Genomic DNA, 20,995 nt, shown 5'->3' on the forward strand with positions numbered 1-20,995 from the left:
ACAACATTCTCTATCTCCTGAACTGGGGAAAGTTACTTTTTGCATTACAACAGTCACCAGGCTGGTGGCCCATTCGGTGAGCTGTAGTCCAATAAAATAACTATTCTTATTTTTGCATAAATGTGTTTCAGTCCAGTGGTAATGTTTACCATTGTTTACAAAGGATTCTAACTCCAACTAACTGCCCTCTTCTGAGCTGGCAGGGAACACACTGGAAAGCTGTGCTGTCTTCAGCAATCTTTACTGCCTTCCTCTTCCCCAAAAACTTAACAAGATCCCACGTTAGCCTAGATCCATTCTTCAGAAATGAAAACTGCAGGTTGGTGGATTCTTCCTGGCCTTTCACACTGAAAATGTTCTTCACCAATCATTTAAATTTCTATTTTACAAAAAATAGTTGGTAGAAGAAAAAAAATCAATGAAAGGTCCTCCAGTGATACTGCCTTGTGCATATGGAGTAGAAATGAAGAGCAACAGGGATGTGGAGAGTAGCAAGGAATAATGGAGAACCAAACGGGGCATTGGATGTAGGAAGGTCAGGAGAAAGAGAAGTCTGAAGAGGGAGCTGGATCTCATGATGTAGGGTCTTCCATGCAGTTGGGATTTCTGATCACATAGAGCTTCCAGACACATGGTGGAGGCTTCAGGAATACAACTGGTTTGGCCTTCAGGCCATCCCTTAATAAAAGAATGGGGTGAGGCACTTTCCCAAGAATCAAATTCAATTCCAGAGATGGGCTGGGAACCACATTCCAGTGGTAGGCAGGGCCAAAAGCAGAAAAGTGGGACAAAAAAATGACAGAATATTTGAGCTTATTGCCAGCCTCTAGCTAAGCCTTAGGTGAGGCATTCCTTTTTTTTTTTTTTTTTTTTTTTAGAATGGAGAAGAATGCCCATGTAAAAGCCAGGGAAGGGAACACAACCATCTCTGGACCCCGGACAGACTCCAGGATGGTTGCATTAGACAACAAGGCCAGTGGACTCCCAACAATGCCTTAAAGGTTGCTTTAATGCTCTGTTCTTCTTTTCCTTCTAGAAGTTTGTGAGAATATACATGAGCTCTTTGCTCCATCTTACCTGGTCTCGCCTTGGTTGATGCAAAGATAAATCTCCCAGGACATATCTTCAGGAATAGCCCCATGAGGAATCAGCAGGCTAACTCCTGGAACAGAACAGCAACAAAATTTACCAGGAGACATTCTAAATCTCTGCTTGTTTGAGTCTCAGGACACTGTCTGCCTAAAAGAAGATAATAGCTTGACTATGCCCTTGTAATAGATGAATCATCACCATCATCTTGAATGGTATTAACATTCCAATTTATAATCATTGGTTATATGCACAGGATTTTTAATGCAATCACACTTCAAGGTCTCAGATAAGATTAGGTTTCTGTTGTGTGAAGCATTCAGAACATACAGGAGAGAAAGTACCTCACAGAGTACAGAAGGAACACTTGAATTAGTGTGGGGAAATCGGCAGAGCCACGTTCAGTGCTGAATTACAAAGATGCAGAAACAAACAAGCAAAGAAATAAACATCTCAGAAATGTGCACAGGTTGTCTGTAGCACAGTCAATACTTCTGCAAATCTCTTCTGTGTTACTAAGCTCTAAGACGTCCATTACTGGATTTAGTGTTGTCTCCAGTATTTCTCAGCAGGAAGCTGTCAGAGCTCGATAAAGAACTGGTTGTGAGTAAACAACATGGAGGTGCAGCTAGTCAGTAGAAGGCCAGGCTTGTGGATTGGGATTCAGCCTGTTCCAGAATGGGTTGCACTCACCACGATAGGTCAGGTTCATAGTCTGGGAGTATTCCCACATTTCCTGGATTTCCAGATAAGCAGTGTCAAGTGCCTTTGCACAAGTCTGCTTAATGTGCAGCTCTGACCTTTACTTATTCAATTTGCCTTAGAAATAGTCATCCACACCTTAGTTACGTTGTGACTTGACTACTTCAAAAAGGGTCTGGAATATTCACTTCATACAACAGGCATCAGTTAGCCTCCTAAGTACTGCAGAGTTTCCTATCACATGACTGCAGAAATGAAAGGCCTGTATTGGTTGCCAGTTGCTTACTGGACCCAGTTCAAGTTGCTGATTTTAATCTTGGATGAGTTAGACAGCTTGGGCCCTAATTATCTCAGGGACTGCCTTTCGTGTTACGAAATTTTCCAGAGGCTAAGCTCTTCAAAGGTGGCCTTCTTGAAATTACAGAGGCTTAAAAATACAGAGGCTTGCCTAACAGTCATGTAAAGCAGGGCTTTCTCCTGCGTGGTTCCAGACAGTGGAATGTGCTTCCCTCAGATCTGCAAACAGTTCCGATTTTGTTTGTTTCTAGGAAGAGTTTGTAGACGCGTGTTTTTTAAATTAATTTATGATATTCTTAAATTATTTTGAGGATTTCAACTACAGTGGTGCCTCGACTTACGAGTGTCCTGACATATGACCATTTCGAGTTATGAACAGCTCCAGCCACAAAATTTTGCTTCTACCTGCGACCAGAGGTTCGAGTTATGAACAGAAAAAAGGCAGGGAAAAAGGCAGGGAGTTCAAATTGCTAACCACTGGTGGTGAAGAGGCTGCTTCTTTGTAGCTCTTTTGCCCTAACAGTTAGAGAGTGTGTGATTGGAGGAGGCTTCAGACTGTCTGGTAAGGTAAGGTGCTGCTTTCTGCTTTTTAAAAACTGTTCTGGGTGAGTTTTGTAGCAGGTTGCAGCTGGGGGGTTATGTTTCTGTGCTGTGATGAGTCTTGCAGTCTTTGTTTTTTGGGTTTTTCCTCCCTCATTTCCAAAGGGTCTTGCATGGTTTGTTTGCTTTCTTTTTTCCTTTGGCAGGAACAGATTAATTACGTTTCCAATGGGTCTTGCACGGTTTATTTGCTTTTTGCTTTGCTTTTTTTGCATTTCCGAAGGGTCTTGCATAGTTTGTTTGCTTTGCTTTTCTTTTTTTCCTTCAGCTAGAATGGATTAATCACATTTCCAGTGTTTTTTTGGGGGGGGAGTTGGTGGTTTTTTTATTCAGGTGGAACGGATTAATTCTATTTCAATGAATTCCTATGGGAAAAGGTGTTTCGACTTACAACCATTTTGAGTTACAACCGGAGTTCCGGAACCAATTAAGTTTGTAAGTCAAGGCACCACTGTATTTGTTGATCTAACTGATGGTAATGGTTATTATGGTCATGTTTAGTTTTATTTCATTTTAATGATTCTTTATTTGAATTACATTTTACTGTTTTTTAAATGAATCTTTATATTTATGTTATATCTAAATATTGAAAGCTGCCTTCATCACTGCCTACTAGTGGAGTGGTGAACACATAGAAAGGATAGAGAGAGATTATGATATGACAAGTTGATACAGCAGCAAGCACACAGGTACCACCTGACCTGTTACACTTGTCAATTTTAAACACCGTCAATCTAGAGTCTGTTTAGGAGAAGGGGTGACATTTGGGCTAAATAAGGCCCCACATGAAGAGTTCAATAAAGCCCTACCCAGGGGTTCTTAATGAACATGCGCAGTGGGAGATCATGTAAATCCTGCAACAACACTCTTATCCTGTGGAGAAGAACAACATGATGCACAGCACTGTTCATGTGATCTAGAACTCTGAAATCAATCAGTCAATCAATCTACTTATGAGATGCCCAGCACACAACAGGCACTTTATTTGTTATATTAAATATATACATTTTAGAGTCACTGAGTTGCCCAATTTGTGGCTTTTGCTGGTAGGATTAGATCCAGATTTAAGAATGAAGTGTTGAATTGGACAACTGTAAGGATGTTGTAACATAAAGAGCAAGCCAGAGGATAATAGAAAGGCCAAGACACGGACAAGGAGTATGGGCAACTGCAACAATCCTGTAATTTTAAAGGGGAAAGTAATGGTTAATATATAAAACCAGTGTGCCTTGAATAATAACAATAAAAAGAATCATATGATTTAGCCATGCATCCCTACTTTTTTTTCAAATTGTTCTGAGCTCCCGGTATCTTAATAACTGCTCACATTGTCAAAAAAATAATTTTGCTCTGTTCTGGGGTGGACCTTTTTTTAAATGAGAAATTTAGAATGTTACTTATTGAACTATAGATGCCGTAATTCCCCAGGCTGAAGTTTGAAACACAGTTTTCAAATTCATAAGAAAGTGAATGGGTAAAAAAACAATGATTGAAAAGCTGCAGAAAGCCTATACAGTGGTGCCTCACAACACAAATGCCTTGCGCAACGAAAAACTCGCAAGACGAAAGCATCTTGTGAGTTTTTTGGTGATTCACAAGAGGAAAAAAATTTTTGTCTTGCAAGGCATGGTTTCCCATAGGAATGCATTGAAATTTAATTAATGCATTCCTATGGGTGAAAAAAAGTCAGGAAAACAAGTCAGAACAAAGTCACTTACAGTACCAGGTACTGTAGATTGAGTCCTGCTCCTCCCGGTGCCTAGATAGCCCTGAAACAGCCAAACTCTGTGTGACCAGAGCGCCAAACAGCTGAGAGGTGGCAGCCACTTTGTGGTCATCTCCGCTCCCCGCCCCCCGCCTCTCAGCTGTTTGCTGCTGGGTCTGAGGCTTTCTGGGGCTTGCCCAGCATGGAAAAAGGCAGGGGAAAAGCGCCCTTTACCCCTGCCTTTTTCCATGCTGCGCAAGCCCCAGGAAGCCTCTGAGACCCAGCGCCAAACAGCTAAGAGGCGGGGGGAGCCAGCGCCGCTTTCAGAGGTCCCCTGCCAGTCCTCTGATGGTGCTGGGAGGACTGGTGGGGGACCTCTGAAAGCGGCACTGGCACCAGGGGCACCCCCCCATGGCCAGCACTACTTTCAGAGGCTTCCCTACTTTCAGAGGCTTCCCGGGGCTTGCCCAGCATGGAAAAAGGCAGGGGAAAAGCACCATTTTTGAATTTCCCGCCCTTCCCCCTGCCTTTTTCTGTGCTGGGCAAGCCCCGGGAAGCCTCTGAAACCCAGTGCCAAACAGCGGAGAGGAGCGGGGCTCGGTCTCCAGTACCTGGTACTGTAAGTGATTTTGTTCTGACTTTTTTTGTTTCTGACATTTTCACCCATAGGAATTCATTAATTAAATTTCAATGCATTCCTATGAAAAACTCTGTCTCTTGCGAGACATCACTGTATTACCAAAAGATAGAGAGGCAGCTTCATTTTATAGAGCAAAGAAACTATACCATCTAATCGTTGAATACATGAGGACAAACTTCTCATTTTTGACATGTTGCGCTAGCTAGCAGTTAGCTTTGGGAAGGAAGGAAGGAAGGAAGGAAGGAAGGAAGGAAGGAAGGAAGGAAGGAAGGAAGGAAGGAAGGAAGGAAGGAAGGAAGGAAGGAAGGAAGGAAGGAAGGAAGGAAGGAAGGAAGGAAGGAAGGAAGGAAGGAAGGAAGGAAGGAAGGAAGGAAGGCTTACTGCTGTGTCACCATTTCAGTTCCATGCAACATAGGAATGGTCTTTTTGGAAATTTACCGTATTTTTTCGCTCCATAAGATGCACTCCCCCCCCCAATAGTGGGGGAGAAAGTATGTGTGTCTTATGGAGCAAATACAATTTAAAAAGGGTTCAACCACCACCCAGAAGCCTCCCACTACCATTCTGGGAGGCCTCTGAACTGGCACCAGAGACTGCTTGCTGTTTGGACCTCACCATTCTGCACTGCTGGCTTTCCAGGATCTGCTTCCTGGAGCCCACCTGGAAAACCAGCAAGGCCAACAGACCTATGGCAGCAGGCAGTGAAAACAGCCAAGGACCAAAGGGGAAAGAGTGATTCTAGAAAGACCAGGGAAAACCACAAACACAATCCTCCACTTAGGCAGTTGATTTTCCCACATTTGGGGAAATCACAGGGGTCAGCACATCCAAAGTGCAATAGATGAGCCTCACCCTGGGAAAACCACTTTGATGATCATGGTGTATCCCCTGCCAGGTATGAGTTGGAATGGCCCCGAACCTCCTGTCCCTTTCTGTGCCCTGTCCCCCAAAGGCATGGTGACCTCCCGGCTGCACCTCCTGATCAGGGCTGCACAGCCCCAGTCCCGAAAGCGGCCAAGAGAGCTACTCAGTGTTTTGGGAGGCCCCACAGGACCCCCATCAGGGGCTGGATGTTCCTCTCACAATCCTCCAGTGTACAGATATTAGCATACCTAATAGGCAGGGAAGGCAGGGAAAGCGGGGAAATTCAAACTTTCAGTTAGTGAAGAGGCTGCTTGTCTGCTTCCTTGCTATTCCAAGCAGTTAGAGAGCTGGGAGAGAGAGCTGGGACTGCCTGGTATTGTCATTTTAAAATGTAAAATTTAGTTTAAAAGCAGTTTGTTTGGGGTTAGTGCTTGGGTGAAAATGTGCTCTGTTTGAGTTGAAACCTGCTTGTGTAGAAACGTGCATACCAGTACTTTCTTTAAAAGCTGCCTGGGAAGCCGTTCAGACCAGCGCCGATCAGCTGTTAGGTGGGGAGAGGGGAGGAGAAAGGAGCAGGAGTGGATAAGAGTAGAAAATGGCTGCCGTCTGCCATCTGCCTGCTGGCTTTTAGCTGTTTGGGGCTCTTTTTTGGCTGTTCTGGGGTCTACCAAGGCACTGTGAAGAGCCAGGCTCAGTCTACAGTACCTGGTAAGTGACTTTCTTTTAAGTTTTTTAAAGTTTCTGACCTCCCCCCCCCCCAATAAAAATGAATTAATTATTTTCAATGCATTTCTATGGGAAATTTGGATTCAACTTGCAAACTTTTCAACTAGTTCTGGGCATCTAATAGAGAATGTATTTCCAAAGGGTGTTGCAGCAAGGAAACTAACTGTGCCTCGTGACTTCTAACTGGATTACAGTACCTGCTTCCTGATTTCAGCTACTATAGTTTGTATTCAGTTTTTTTGGCTTGTCAAGAACATTGATCATGGCTTTGTGCGGGCTAACCTGTTGTGCCTTGCATGCTATAAACATTCAATTATGTCAGAAAATGGAGATTTGGTCCTATGCTGAGCATGTGCTACTGCTGGTGAATGGGATCAGGTTAAGCTTTGTGTTCCTGTTCTTTTGCATAACCTAAAGTAAATAAGGAAAACCAGCTGTTAAATAGTTTAATTCCACTATTTATCCTCCACATAACTAAAAGGGACCTCTCAATGCAGTGCCAAATCAGACAAACCATTTCTAACTTAATATAGGCTTGAGCTGTAGCTGGGCAGAGTTGCACAACAATCTCATCTGTCATTGAGACATTTCTATAAGCATGGGGAGGAGGTAGATGAAAGGAAATGTAAAATATAGGTAGAGTGGTATAGGTCTTATCACTGGCTGATAATGGTCTATATGTACTTGAATTAAATTTATGGTATACAAATTTATGGTACATAAACTAGAGTACACAAAGCTTTAAGTCTCTCCATTTGTTAATGACAGTGGTGATGGTTCTTAATGCCACTGTTGACTGCTGTTGACTTTACATGGTTCAAATGTTATTCTGTTATAGTTTATTAAATATTTTATTACACTATTTGGTTCAGAATATATTTTCCTTGTTTTCCTCCTGTAAAAATTATGTGCGTCTTAAGGTCAGGTGAGTCTTATTGAGCAAAAAATATGGTAATTTTGCTCATTTTATGATTCATCCTAATTTTTGACAAAAGCAAACAAAACACCCACACAAGATAAAATTCTGACCCACCCCAGGAAATGAATGAATCTTCCACTTTGCCGTTCTTTCATACCTGAATGTTCTGAATGTTGGTAAATTCCTACCTTTTTTTGAAAAAAAAATTAAAGTGAAACAAAATTGTCACCCATCTCTGGTCACTATGAGGATAAGGAGTTTATATACTTTCTTTTGTCTTTGCTTTTTGAAATTTTGTTGGTATTTTACTGTTGAAAACAAAAGTGCAACAAATTGGCTGAAGTGAATTTACAACAAAGTGTGCTTTTGAATTTATGAATCTCTGACTGGAATCCTGGTTGTGGTGATTTTGGAGAAATGGAGTGGGGGAACAGAAAATTTATTTCCCCTGAAATGGCCATGGCTGATGATGTCACTGCGTAAAGCTGAGTAACAAGATTTTGGCCTCTGTAATGTAATGGAAGTAGTCTCATCATCCGAGAGTGGATCTTCCTCACTGGTTAATGGAATTCAGTATCACAAACTGAGATAAAAAGTAGTACATCAGATAGCTTTGAAAGAAGATTCAGTAGGAAGATCTGGCCATAATTGTTCATGAGAACTATACAGAAACTTTTGTTTCACGCGAAACAAAAAGTTGATTACCAACGGTCACCAAATGAGTATTGCTGGGGAGAAATAAAAGTGGGAAGGGTGCATTGCTTGTGGTTTTCCTACTAGCATATGGCTGACTATTTCAAAACAGAATTCCAGGGGCTTGGTCTGATCCAGTGGATATACTAGCATGTTAGAGAAAACTTTCACTATCTTTTCCCCCAGGTAGAGAATGGCAACAAAGCTGTCCCAATTCATTGAGTTATTCAGAAACTGATGCTATGCTCAACTGCACAGGCATCTATTATACACAATGTGTGCTATTAGTGCTTATAGTTGCAAGCTGTCAACTAGTCACAGTCACTTGTTTATGTACTTCATATGTTTGACTATCCCCAGTGAGAGAGCAAATACTGTAACTTCCTGTCATACTTCATTTTCATATGAAAGCAGAAGACATCCCTGTCCTAACTAATGCATTTCCAAACATTTTCAGTTTTTGCAACAACTCACCTGAGTTGGGGATTCCCAAACGTCCTCCCAGGTGGCCAAATACACCAGTGGCCCTCATCTCACTTCGTTTGGAGAGTGATGAAAGATTCTGGATGTATGCAGGTTTGTTTTTTGCATGTATGGTGCTGAAGGTTCTGTTATTGTCATGTGGAAATGTCCCAGAATGAGTTTTTCCATGATATTCAGATCGCTCTGACACACCCAATGAAACCATAAATGAACTCTGAACTTTCACCTTAATGTCAGACAAAGGGTTGAAGAGAGATGATTCTGTCATAAGCTCCTTGTCAAGGGGATCTTGAAGGCAAATGGGTCCACTGTAGGTCCTGCTCACGGTCAGGTCAGGCTGCATGGACGAGTTCAAAAGCAAGGAGTTACCTGATGGAAGGAAATTGATCAGGCAATCAGTTACCATTATTAACTACAGTAGAAAGTGTTGTATATACAGTTGCTTATACAATTGCCTGGTTCTTTCCATGTACTGGGTATTGTCTGTGTCTGGACAATACACAGTGCATGGAAAAATTAGGGTTTTTTGTTTGCAACTGTGGCGTTCGCCCTAGTCATGACTATTCATATGCTATTTGCATAGACCAATGGGAGTGCTGGAGGGGCGGACTCACCAGGTCTAAGAGACTCAGCAGCAGGAGGAGGTGTTTAGATAAGGTTTAGATAAGTTTTTGAGATAGAGAATTAGAGTGTTAGAGAGTTGAGAGAGTTTTGGAGTTTGGGTGGGAGAACGGTGGTTGAAGGTGGGTAAAGAAGAATGTTTAAAAGTTAACAACATTGCTTGTTCTGTCACCACCTGGATCAATAAACAATTTCTATTTGGTTCTTTTAAAATGGCATATGGCCTGGACATCTATAATTAATAAAAGGTATTGTTGATGAAATCAACTGGTGGCAGCTGAGGGCCACGTACCGTGAGCTCTTTGGTTGGTGAAACAATCAGGGGCCATGTGGAATCATGACAGCAACTATGAGAGTTCCCCAGACAGCATGACCAGTATGTAACAGAAACAAACAGGAGAACACGGGAGTCCGAATCCAAAAGGCTTCAAAAAGGCAGTCATGTTCATCAGTCTCAGAATACTGGCAAAATTAAAGCGGGGGGGGGGGAGGTTGGAAGAAAAAGAAAGGGGAAGAACAAGGGCAAAATACTGTGGCATTTAAAAACGAATTAATTTCAGTGTGAGCTTTTGTACAGCAAAATCCACTTCTTTTGAGAAAGCTGATTTTTAATCCACAAAAGCTCACACTGAAACAAATTATTAGGTATTGAAGCATCACAATATTTTGTCTTTCTCCCTCTCTTCTCCCCCCTTCCTTATTTTCCCAACTAGTTCAAAAAGTAACTTTTCCAAACACTGGCAATAGTATTTGAGATTTCAAGTGGCAGCTTGTGGAATTGAGTACAGTATATGCTCTTTTGTACCAAATAATGAGTGAGCAATGTTCTTCCACACAGAAAACTAGATATTGAAGAGAAGGTCCTTGCTTAGCCATCTTCCTGACTTGTTAGTTTTATTTATATAGCCTTGTGGCACAGCGGTTAAAGTAGTATTGCAGCCAAAACTCTGCTCATGGTCAGTGTTTGATACCAACAGATGTAAATGAATTCCCAGATCACTGGGTGGGGGCAATATGTATCCGGCATAATTAAAAAATATATTATAAACTGCCCAGAGAGTGCTTTAAGCACAACCGGGCAGTATATAAGCACAACTGGGCAGTATTCATGTGTGTGTGTGTCTCTGTGTGTGCACACACACTGTATTTGTTTTCATACAAAGGAATGTTTCTCCATGCAAGGCGCTGCTGTAGTCTGAAGCAAAAGTGAACTACGATAAAGAAGGGAGTGTGACGTTGTATTCCTATGCACTCTTACCCAGAAGTAAATCCCTGATGAACACAGTGACCAGAATCCTGTTGGTATAAGTTACACCATGGATTTCCTGTGACATCGCCAGCATCAGCATGGCTGGAAGAAGAAAATCTTCCCATTCCACCACAGATGGCTCTAAGGAAATAAAAATCTTCCCATTCCCCCACAGAATGCTCTAGGGATCCCCAGATTCCCTAATTCTGGCACAGTCTTTGGGAGCTGTAGAGGGTGAGGGGAAATGATTTAAAATCAGAAAAAGTGCTGCCGTGGGATAAATAATAAATCCTCCTTTTCTTTTTGTGGTTCCCAAAAGCTGCCTGAGGCTGAAGGAAAACCTTAGGGGTTCCTGGAGCTTTCGGGGGAGGATGAGAAACTTTTAATTTCCCAAAATGGACACGCATGGCTTCCACTGATGACATTGCCTGAAATCTGTGGTGTGACTTACACTAACAGAATTCCAGCCATTATATTCTTTGGCGACTTAATTCTAGGCAAGTGTGTTTAGGATTACAGTCTCACAATGTCTTAAATCAGATTTGAATGTGGGTAAGGAAGAAGGAACAAGGCAGGCGGTTGGATTGTAGGTGGGATCAAATCATGATATCAGGAGAACAACAGAGTCCAAACTGGCACCAGAAGTGTGGTCGCAATGAAATCAAACTCTTTCCCAACAACTTGGAAAGTACAGTAGTTTGCAGGCTTTTAAAGTCCAGTTTCCAAACGTGACTCTGAAAAGTTCTTCCATGACCCATTACTTTTTCAACAATTATCAGCCAATGCATTATTTAGATTATTTCAGAGAATAAGGTAAGTAATGTTTTGGACTCCCCCCTCCCCCCATGCACCAAATGACAATGAGGACGGGGCAAAGAACACTGAAGCCAGACCTGCAGGCGCTACATATTATATGGCAGGACACCGAAACACATTCACAACACCGAATGAGCTGGAGGATACTTGCTGCCCGAAAGGCTACATAGCATGGAAGTGGATCATCATCATTTCGGAGAAAGGATGGGGATATAACTTACATGTTGTGGTGTGGTGGGAACTGTTTTATTATTTTCCTCACAACAGCTAGACTTTTTTCTCCTTTTTGAAATACTGTGTCAATCCTACACAGACTCACACAAGTGCACCTGCGCATATGTATGCACATGGTATTTCTTTTTTTTTTTTAATTATATACCTTTATTTTTGTGGATGTATGTGCAGACAATTTCTTCAAATCTTTATTGGGCTTCCCTATCATAACTTATAACTTATACCTTTATTTTTGTAGATGTATGTGCAGACAATTTCTTCAAATCTTTATTGGGCTTCCCTATTATAACTTATTTTGAACTCTTATGTCTTCTCTTTCCCATTTAGTCCTGTCTTTCTAAAAGTCACATACAGGGGAAAGTATCTCGAAATATTACTATAGGAAACCTTTGCCTTGCTGAATAATGAGCAGACTGGAGACCTAGTTTTTCAAGACGGTATTGATTTTTTTTCTTTTGTTCTGGTGACTTCATTCTCCATTGTTCTAATAATTACACAAATCTTAAAAGCAAAGAATAACACTCAGAATGTGCCGACTCTATCTTTTCATCTCCAGAGCACATTCCAGGTAGCACACAGTACCTCTACGCACAAATACACGCTGTACAGAAGCAAATCAAGTTCTTAAAAGGGTATAGAATATTAACTCCATCAAATAACCAACAGCCAAGGAATTTGTTCCAAACACTATACATAAATAGGGGCAAATGTAGGAGTTGGTCCCCTCTTTTATCATTTCAGGTAATCAATTCCTCGTCAGCATCATTTCTGCTTTTAAAACCAACTTTATTCTGGGGAAATGGGCAAGTCTGCTAATGTTTGTTTCTTTCTGTTTGCTCTAGTCTAATTTTGAGTTTGTTCTGTTTCCACCTCAATTTCTGTAATGTTTTAAAAATCCATTCTGCACATCTAGAAAAATTCTTTCCTTTTTTGGTGAGTAATGACATTTTGTATGCTATTTTTATTAATAAACACATACTCGTGAACACTTTCCTCTAATATAGACATTTCTTACACTTTTTAAAAATTGGAGAGCGGCATAATTCAGAGAATTGCTAAGGCCAACTACATTTTGCTGCATTAGTTTTGGAAGTCAGCCTTATCGATTTGTGTACAATAAGGTACATTTTCATCTCATCCCTCTCTGTTTAGGAAGAACTACCTACTATTTGTCGCTGTAGCAAAGGCAGTGGTAACAGCAACAACAGCAACACTTTAGATTGTTTAGAAAGATTAAGACAATCAGAGGTATTATAAATGCTGTCTTCTTGAGATCTAGAGGGAATGTTAAAAACATAGGACAGTAACCATTCTTGCTTTAGAAGACTCTTACACTTAAGGAAGGATCAAACTAATTGTACTTTAACTCTTTTTCACCCTTTCTTTTAGTCTCAAAATAGATATATATATATTAGAATAACAGCAAATGGCAAAAGTTTGAGCTCGAACACAGAAAACATTTTAATGGGCATCAGATTACCTCAAAATTTTGGGAAAAACTGCCAAGGCCATTTCTATAAGCACCCCTCTCCCCCTCCCTCCTCTGTCCCCATCCAGACAGCATGCAACTCAGGAAAAACACTTACTCAAGTAATATACCTTAAAAACATTTTTCTGAGAGGATCATACTTATATCCTTTCAAGTTACTCTGGCTTTTAAATAAAAATAAGAAGCTTAAAGTCTCAAAATGCAAAGGGATTATCTGATCATATTTTAACTTGTTTCTATGATTATTTGAAGTTGACCAGCCATCTCTTCATCCTTCCATCACTCTCAAAGAAGGATGAAAAAGCGGTAAGAATATTGATATTAATTCATTACTGAAGTGGGGATTCCATATCTCCGTGATGTTTGTGAGTACAAACTCTGTCATTATCAGTCTACTGGGTTAATTAACGAAGGATACAATAGTGTGATCTTTCATGAACGACGTCAACCTAGGGAAGCTTTATTCCCTGTTCATGAATACCATGCCATTTCACTTGAGATACCACTTGAATTAGTGGGGTTACCCTTTAATGTGTCATAAGTGTCAGCAAATTACATCTTCCTGATTACTGAAACAAAATAAAATGCACCAAAATGAAAAATAACAGACTAAATACAAATTATGTAGGTGAGGAAAATCATGTGCTATGGCAAAAAAGGTATTTTTCACAACTGGAGAGAACACCTCTTCTAAAAACATGCTAAATATATAATATAATTTACATTGGTATATGCTATATGAAGCCTTACCATAAGTTAGTTAAGTAAGGAACATATAGTCAGAGTAAACAGTCAAGAACTTTCCATTTTAGAAAAGCTTCTTTAAGAGCTGAAAATATCACACTGTACAGCTTTCAACGGGATTGCATACAAAACAATACATAAGTTTGCATTTCTGGTAATAAAGATAACAGACCTTAGAAAATTAACTTTACCCAACCTGTGATTAGTTTCAAATGAGTTTCTGAACCTTTCTCTGCCTCAGTTATTTTAATGTATTCACTGCAAGGCTTGTATCCCACAGGGAGGGGAACATCTATATCATTATCTGTGAAATACTGTATCATTTCTTATGTACAGAAAATTAAAACAGAGCTGTGTTCACACATCCTTCAACACTTCCTCCCATCTATGATAAAGGTTCCATCTTTAAAAAATATGAGTGGTAGAAATTCAGAGAATTTTATTCATTCACTATTTTTTTAAAAAAAAACAACTATATTCTCTAGAAAACAGCTTTCCAAGAAGGGGGGAAAATGTATAATTTAGATAATACAGGTTGGATCTGGACACAGTCGTGCATAAAGCAGGTTTACTGCTAACGGGGTTAAGTTCATTTTCACTGACTTATTTTACAGATTCCAAGAATTCTACCTTAACCACCTCTAAGTTTAAATCCAACCCCACAGGTATCTTGTGACAAATTTGTTGGAATTATTGCACCCTCTTAAGTTCCCTTTAAGAGGTTTTGGTTGGGAGGGACCTTTCTGGACAGAGAAGAATGTCAATCCAGCAGTAACCAATTGTTCCTTCTCTGTTCAGAACTTAGAAGAAAGCCATACTTCTCAAAAGTTCTTTTCCTGTTATTTTTAGTAAGACAATCTGTGTACAGTTAGTGTCATGCAGACAGTTAAAGTCAGCCAGCTATGTAATGAGGTAGTATACAACTAGTAAATCAATTAAGCTCTGTTCCTATAACCAGTTAATATTTTTCTACAGAATGCTGTTTGTTTTGATCTATGAAGAACTGTTAGTGGTCATTTATGGAACATTTTATTCTTTTCTCTTACCAATGTCTCTGAGTGAGTTTGTGAGACAGTATGTGCCAGTTGAAGAGAACTAACAAAAAGAATCAGTCTACTGAGGGGATATTTAAAAGTTAATTCTGTTCTGTAGGTCCCTGAACTTTTATCCGCTGTGCAGTTAGGGATCTTAATCCAATAATTTTCATGCTCTGCCAAGAGAATCTTATGACTGAACAGTGTGCATTGAATTTACACAAACAAATCCTCAACACTTTTTATTATCAAGTGTGCATTAATTTTTCAAGTACAGATATACTGAAGCTTAAATCCAGATTGCAGAATTAATTGATTTTCAACTGAAGGATTATGACTTGCCCTTATTGCTCTATCCTTCTGCTCTTACTCTTTTCAGCACATTTATTTTGTGACAGAAGCATTTTCACCATGCTTTCTTGTTCAAAGCAAGTTATTCATTTTTTAAAACATCTTATATAGGTTAATGCTTATGATACAGAAATTAAACTCTGTGTGGGAATGCAGTAATGCACACATATTTATTTGCCTGAATTCTCTTGTCCCTCTCATTTTACGGAATGCATATCAATGGAAGGGAGGTTGAGGGGCACTTCTTCCCAATGAATATATATATACATATAACTTGTGTAAGAGTACACAAAGCGATATACTCTGTTTTGATTGTGTGCAGTCCGTAAACTATGCTGACATATGCCCAGCAAAACTATGCAACATTAGAATCATGCAGCCCACATAAATTCCTGCAGACACCCTTACTTTACAGGTGTGTTATGTGACCCCACTGATGTGACACTGGGCAAGCACCACAAAGCAACTTCCAAAATGGCACTTCATAAGGGGAGCTTGGAAAAGTTATCTTTTGGAGAAACAACCGCCTGACTATGGCAACATTCTTCAAACTGTGATCCATAATCTGAAAAGCTAGTCCTTGGAATTATCTCCAGGAATAATTTGAAGTACTAACCTTGTCGGACGGTTTTAAAATTAAAGGTCTGGAAGCCTCCTGTAAGAGCTGAGGAGTCAATCACATCCACACCATATTCACTCTGCCTCCGTCTGTAGACAGTTACACCAACAACAATAATGGCAACGGCAATGACTGCAGCGCCCAGGCCCGAATACAAGGCAATGTCAGTTGCATTCTGAATGTCTGCAGGAAGAGAAGGCATGGCACCAAATAATTAATGTATGGTAGGCTTTCTGAATGCATAGAAATTCAGTATGTCCAGCTTTCTAGAAATCAAAGTTAGACAATTCTACTCTGGTGTTTGTTTTCTGTGGAACTGACCTGCACCTCACTTCCCAGGCTAGATGCAATTTGCACTCTGGAATCTGCACATTGATTGGTGGCTTCTCATATATCTTGAAAAAAATGTGCATGTGAAAATTGTGTACCTTAAAAATGTACAAAACTGAACATGACATCATGCTGCAGTCAACAGCATGTGTTCAAGCAATGTGTATAATTTTAAAAAATTGCAACAGAACACAGCATACTCTTATGGGGAGCACAAAGGGCAGTATCCTACTGCCTTGGGTTCTTTTTAAGGAGAAAGGCAAGGATAAAAATATTGTAAATAAATACAAATATTTATATCACCATAAATGCAATTCTATAAACCACACTGGGAAACAATTTATGCCATCTCATCTACTCTAGCATACTGTACACAATGGGCAGGATTTGGCCAGAATTAGTATAAAAGTTTGTCTGCCCTCAGCGGGAAACAGTTTGTGGACAGTTACTGGTCCATTTCACCATCAAGTGAATGGTGTCCATTTCACAATTATTACATTTCTTTGTGGAAAGTCGGATCCCTTCTTCCCAGCACAACTGCTCCCTCTCCCAACAATATCCAACAAGTATCCCAGAGGTGGGCACACCCTCGGAGGCAGTGCTCGGAGGAGGTGGGGCAGTGAAGGCAGAGTTCTGCCTCTGAGTGAGTACCTGCTGGAAGGGGCGGGATCCAGAACCACAGAACAGCTGTGCAGTTGTTGGCCAAACTGACACAAAGTGCCAAACCAGTGGTTCATGCCCATCTATGCTAATATCAGCCCAACTCATGGGAATTGCAGTCTTACATATCCAGAAAGCTACTCTAGGCAATGCTCTACTATAGAGTGATAATCTATATCCCCCTCCAGAATCTCACAGAAGAAAAGAGAGAAAGAAAGATGTAAACAAACAACAAAAATGCCAAGTATCTACATTGCATTAATTTTGTTCCTTGTTTCTTTGCCAGATAAAAAAAAATCTCTTCAGGGAAAAATGGGTTAACCTTAGAAATTAATATAGATCAACAGGAAACAATGCAAAAATATAAATGTTGCATCATATCCATGGGGCTATGCAATTTATTTTTCTTATTCAAATCTCTGCAGAGGCAGGAGACATTAATCTTTTTCAGTGGGGCCAATTAAGCAATATCAGCGTAAAGGCTTGTCACATCATTTTCAGGAAAAATGCAAGGTGCCCAAGATCAGATTTTTCACTCCACATGTTTTTCTTATTTTATTTGAAACCAAGAACACAAACTATACATTGATCTATCTAGAAAGAGAATGGTGGTAGTATACATTCATATACACACTCATGCATTTATTCATGCCTTAAATAGATTACGATCCAAACATCTAAAGAAGAAGTTCCTGCTTTCTCATCCTGACTGTGGTTTAAGAGTACACTTTTTTCCAAGTAACAGCAGTGGGAGTATCAAGGAGATGGTCCATCTGTGATGGCCTCTTGGTTTGGGAATGTCCAGGAAAAAGGTGACCATAACTGAATTTGCTTTCTTTTTAAAATGCCCAAGCATTTTAAATGTCAGATGTACAGTAGGATCCCAATATCCATGGGGGATTGGTTTCAAGCACCCCCTCCGATGGTGAAAAATGTGGTTTATAGCAAATGCTATAACAGTGTATTGGACCGAGTACCTGTAATCTTTACCTTGATGAGGTCTCTATAAACGGCAACGTGAAGTCTTCTCTCTTTTAGTAACCTGCTGAAAACTAAAGGTGACCGGTTCTCTCTCTCTCTCTCATTCTCTCAATTACTCTCTCTCTCTCTCTCTCTCTCTCTCTCTCTCACACACACACACACACACACACACACACACACACACACACACACAACCTCAATGGCTCTGCAGCATTTCTTCTTCGAAGACAATTCAGAATCCATTTTTTCGTTTGCCCAGGAGTCTTGAGAAAGGAGCTGGCTGGAAGGCAGGAAAGGTGGGAAATTTCTCCCTGAGGCAGTTTGGCTTCAGGCTTGCACTACCCTCCTGGCCTTGACAGCCAACCTAGCTGTGAGTTTCACAACAACGTCTGGAAGGTAGCTGCTTCACCTATAGAGCATGGTGCCTGGCTCCCTCTAGTAGCCGGTTATGAAAACTTTGTTTAATTATTCATAAATCTAGGTACAGTGGTGCCCCGCATAGCGAGGTTAATCCGTTCCGGATTAACCTTCACTATGGGAAAACATCGTAAAACGGATCCAAAAAACCCATTGGTCCAAATGGGCCCAAAGCTCACCGTTCTCCGATGTTTTCCCTTGTTCCGGCAGCCATCTTGGGTGTACCGGTGGCCATTTTGAGCGTCCCGGCGGCCATTTTGGGTGTACTGGCGCCCACTTTTTGTGTTCCGGTGGCCATCTTGGGTGTATCGGTGGCCATTTTTTGTGTTCTGGTGGCCATCTTGGTTGTACTGCCGGCCATTTTTTGTGTGCCGGTGGCCATTTTGGAACCGCTGAACAGCTGTTCCCCCATCGTAATGCGAGCATGCCCTCGCATTAGCGATGGGGAAATCCGCATCGCAATGCGGATTCATCGTTCAACGGTGCACTCGTACGAGGCACCACTGTATTTTCATTTAAAATGTTCAATATTTTCAGGCTGTGGTTAACTGAGTCAGTTGATATTGATCCAGCGGCTATGTGGCCCCCACTGTATTTTAATAGTTTTAAGAAAATATAAATGGACACATCTGTGGACACAGAAATTTGGTATATTTTTTTAAAAAATCAGATGCCAGGGCATCCCGTTCCTCTCAGACTGAACAAATGGCATCAGATCTTGTGAGCTGGTTCTGCATACTCCTTACAGAGAAAGCCCAAACAGCACTAAAGGCTGCTGAGAAAACTCCACAGTCAGGGGATAAGAGCACAGATCCTTTTATGGACTGAGAACTGGTTGACAACCAGGAAACAGAGAGTAGGTGTCAATGGGTGATTTTCACAATGGAGAGAGGTGAAGAGCAGTGTGCCCCAGGGATCTATCCTGGGGCCGGTGTTTTTCAACCTGTTCATAGGAGACAGGGATAAGCAGTGAGGTGGCCAAGTTTGCAGATGACTCAAAACTTTTGCAGGTGGTGAAGACAAGAAGGGATTGTGAAGAGCTCCACAAGGATCTCTCCAAACTGGGAGAATAGGTGGCAAAATGGCAAATGCTTCAATTTAAGAAAATGTAAAGTAATGCACATTGGGGCAAAAAAAAAATCAAAACTTTAGTTATCGGCTGATGGGCTGTCCATGATGGATCAGGAAAGAGATCTTGGTGTGCTGGTGGAGAGCTTGAGGAAAGTGTCAACCCAGTGTGTGTCGGCAGTTAAGAAGGCCAATTCCATGCTAGGTCTCATTTAAAAGGGGATTGAAAATAAAACAGCCAACATTATAATGCCATTGTACAAAATGCTGGTAAGGCTGCACCTGAAGTATTGTGTACAGTTCTTGTTGCCTACCTTAAAAAAGACATAGTGGAACCAGAAAAGGTGTAGAAAAGAATGACCAAAAATGATGACTGGGCTGGGGCACCTACCTCCCTTATGAGGAAAGGCTACAGTGTTTGGGGTTCTTTAGTGTAGACAAAAGGCACCTCGGGGGGGGGGGGACATGATTGACATATAAAATTGTGTAGAGGATGGATAAAGTGGATAGAAGGAAGCTCTTTTCCCTCTCAGTCAATACTAGAACGAGGGGACATCCACTCCAACTGAGTGTTGGGAGAGTGACAACAGACAAAAGGCAGGGCTCTTGTGTTCTTTGTGTCTTTGGCACCCTTTTAAACTAGTGCTGCCACATAGTGTGCAACCACCACGGCTCTTCCTCAACCAGGCAGTGTTTGGTGACCTTACCAGCTCAAAGGTCCTGTTCTGAACACAGTGAAGTACTACCAATATCTTGGTTTCCTGAAAGGTCTCTGAAGATTTGTGTGGACATGGCAACAGTAGCTCCCACATGTCTTGTTGGACATTCTGTCTCCCTAAGAGAGGCAGTTCAGGTTCCTACTGCGGATGTGAGGATACAAACTACCACTACCAACCACCATCTTAATCTTCTGAAAGAAAAGATGCAAGGCCCCTAGTCTTCCTCTAATTATTACTGTACTTAGTTCTAGAGATACCTCAGCACTGAATTCAGCGCACGCACGCACGCACACACACATGTGCGCGCGCACGCACATGCACGCACGCGCGCGCGCGCACACACACACACACACAAAATCCTTTTCTCGAGTGGTCACATTCCAATTATGTTCAGGGGCAGTATGCATTTGGGTCCAAATATTTTGAATAAGACAATGCAATTAATTTTCACTACCATCCATGTGCTGGGTGGAAAAAGGAAAGCCTTCTGTAAATGGTACTAGTTGACACACATACTTTGATTCACAGAAGGAGAACCAGGCTCAGATGACCTACCGTGCATGGAAAAACAGGAGCCAGTTTCATGGAAAAACAGGAGCCAGACAAAGAGTAAAGTGCATGGCTCCCAGCAAAGGCAAAAAGGAAATTGAAAAAGAAAACTGGTGGAAGCTTGTCCAGCATGCTAAAGGTTGAGCACAGAGTAGCACCCCTAGTCAATGTCACAGCCCTTTATTTTCCCGTGTTTTGAGTCTCCCTCTCCTTTTATCTGGAAACACACAAATATTTCCACAAACTCAGGTACAAATCATGGAACTGGTCCATTTCCAAATGCATTTAAAGGAAATCAGTGGCAGTTAGTAAGGCAAATTTTTTGATACAAAGGAATTTGCACTCCCCGATCATTTGCCATGGCTTCTCTTACTCTAATTGCTTATCTCAGCAATT

At 41.1% G+C, this 20,995-nt stretch overlaps 1 protein-coding gene and 1 pseudogene across 2 annotated transcripts in view; both read right to left on the bottom strand.

The window, feature by feature from the left end:
- UNC5D (unc-5 netrin receptor D) overlaps positions 1 to 20,995 on the bottom strand; it is a 644,095-nt gene that overhangs the window by 97,569 nt on the left and 525,531 nt on the right. For both annotated transcript variants that reach the window (XM_078379744.1, XM_078379743.1), the window contains 3 exons: positions 15,873 to 16,058; positions 8,710 to 9,087; positions 1,078 to 1,162 (listed from right to left, as the gene is read on the bottom strand). In XM_078379744.1, coding sequence (XP_078235870.1) covers positions 1,078 to 1,162; positions 8,710 to 9,087; positions 15,873 to 16,058 — 649 coding nt within the window. The remainder of the gene's footprint in view (positions 1 to 1,077; positions 1,163 to 8,709; positions 9,088 to 15,872; positions 16,059 to 20,995) is intronic.
- LOC140701925 (U1 spliceosomal RNA) lies at positions 5,782 to 5,936 on the bottom strand (annotated as a pseudogene).

The sequence above is a fragment of the Pogona vitticeps genome, chromosome 8 (genome assembly GCF_051106095.1).
Source record: "Pogona vitticeps strain Pit_001003342236 chromosome 8, PviZW2.1, whole genome shotgun sequence".
Taxonomy (NCBI): domain Eukaryota; kingdom Metazoa; phylum Chordata; class Lepidosauria; order Squamata; family Agamidae; genus Pogona; species Pogona vitticeps.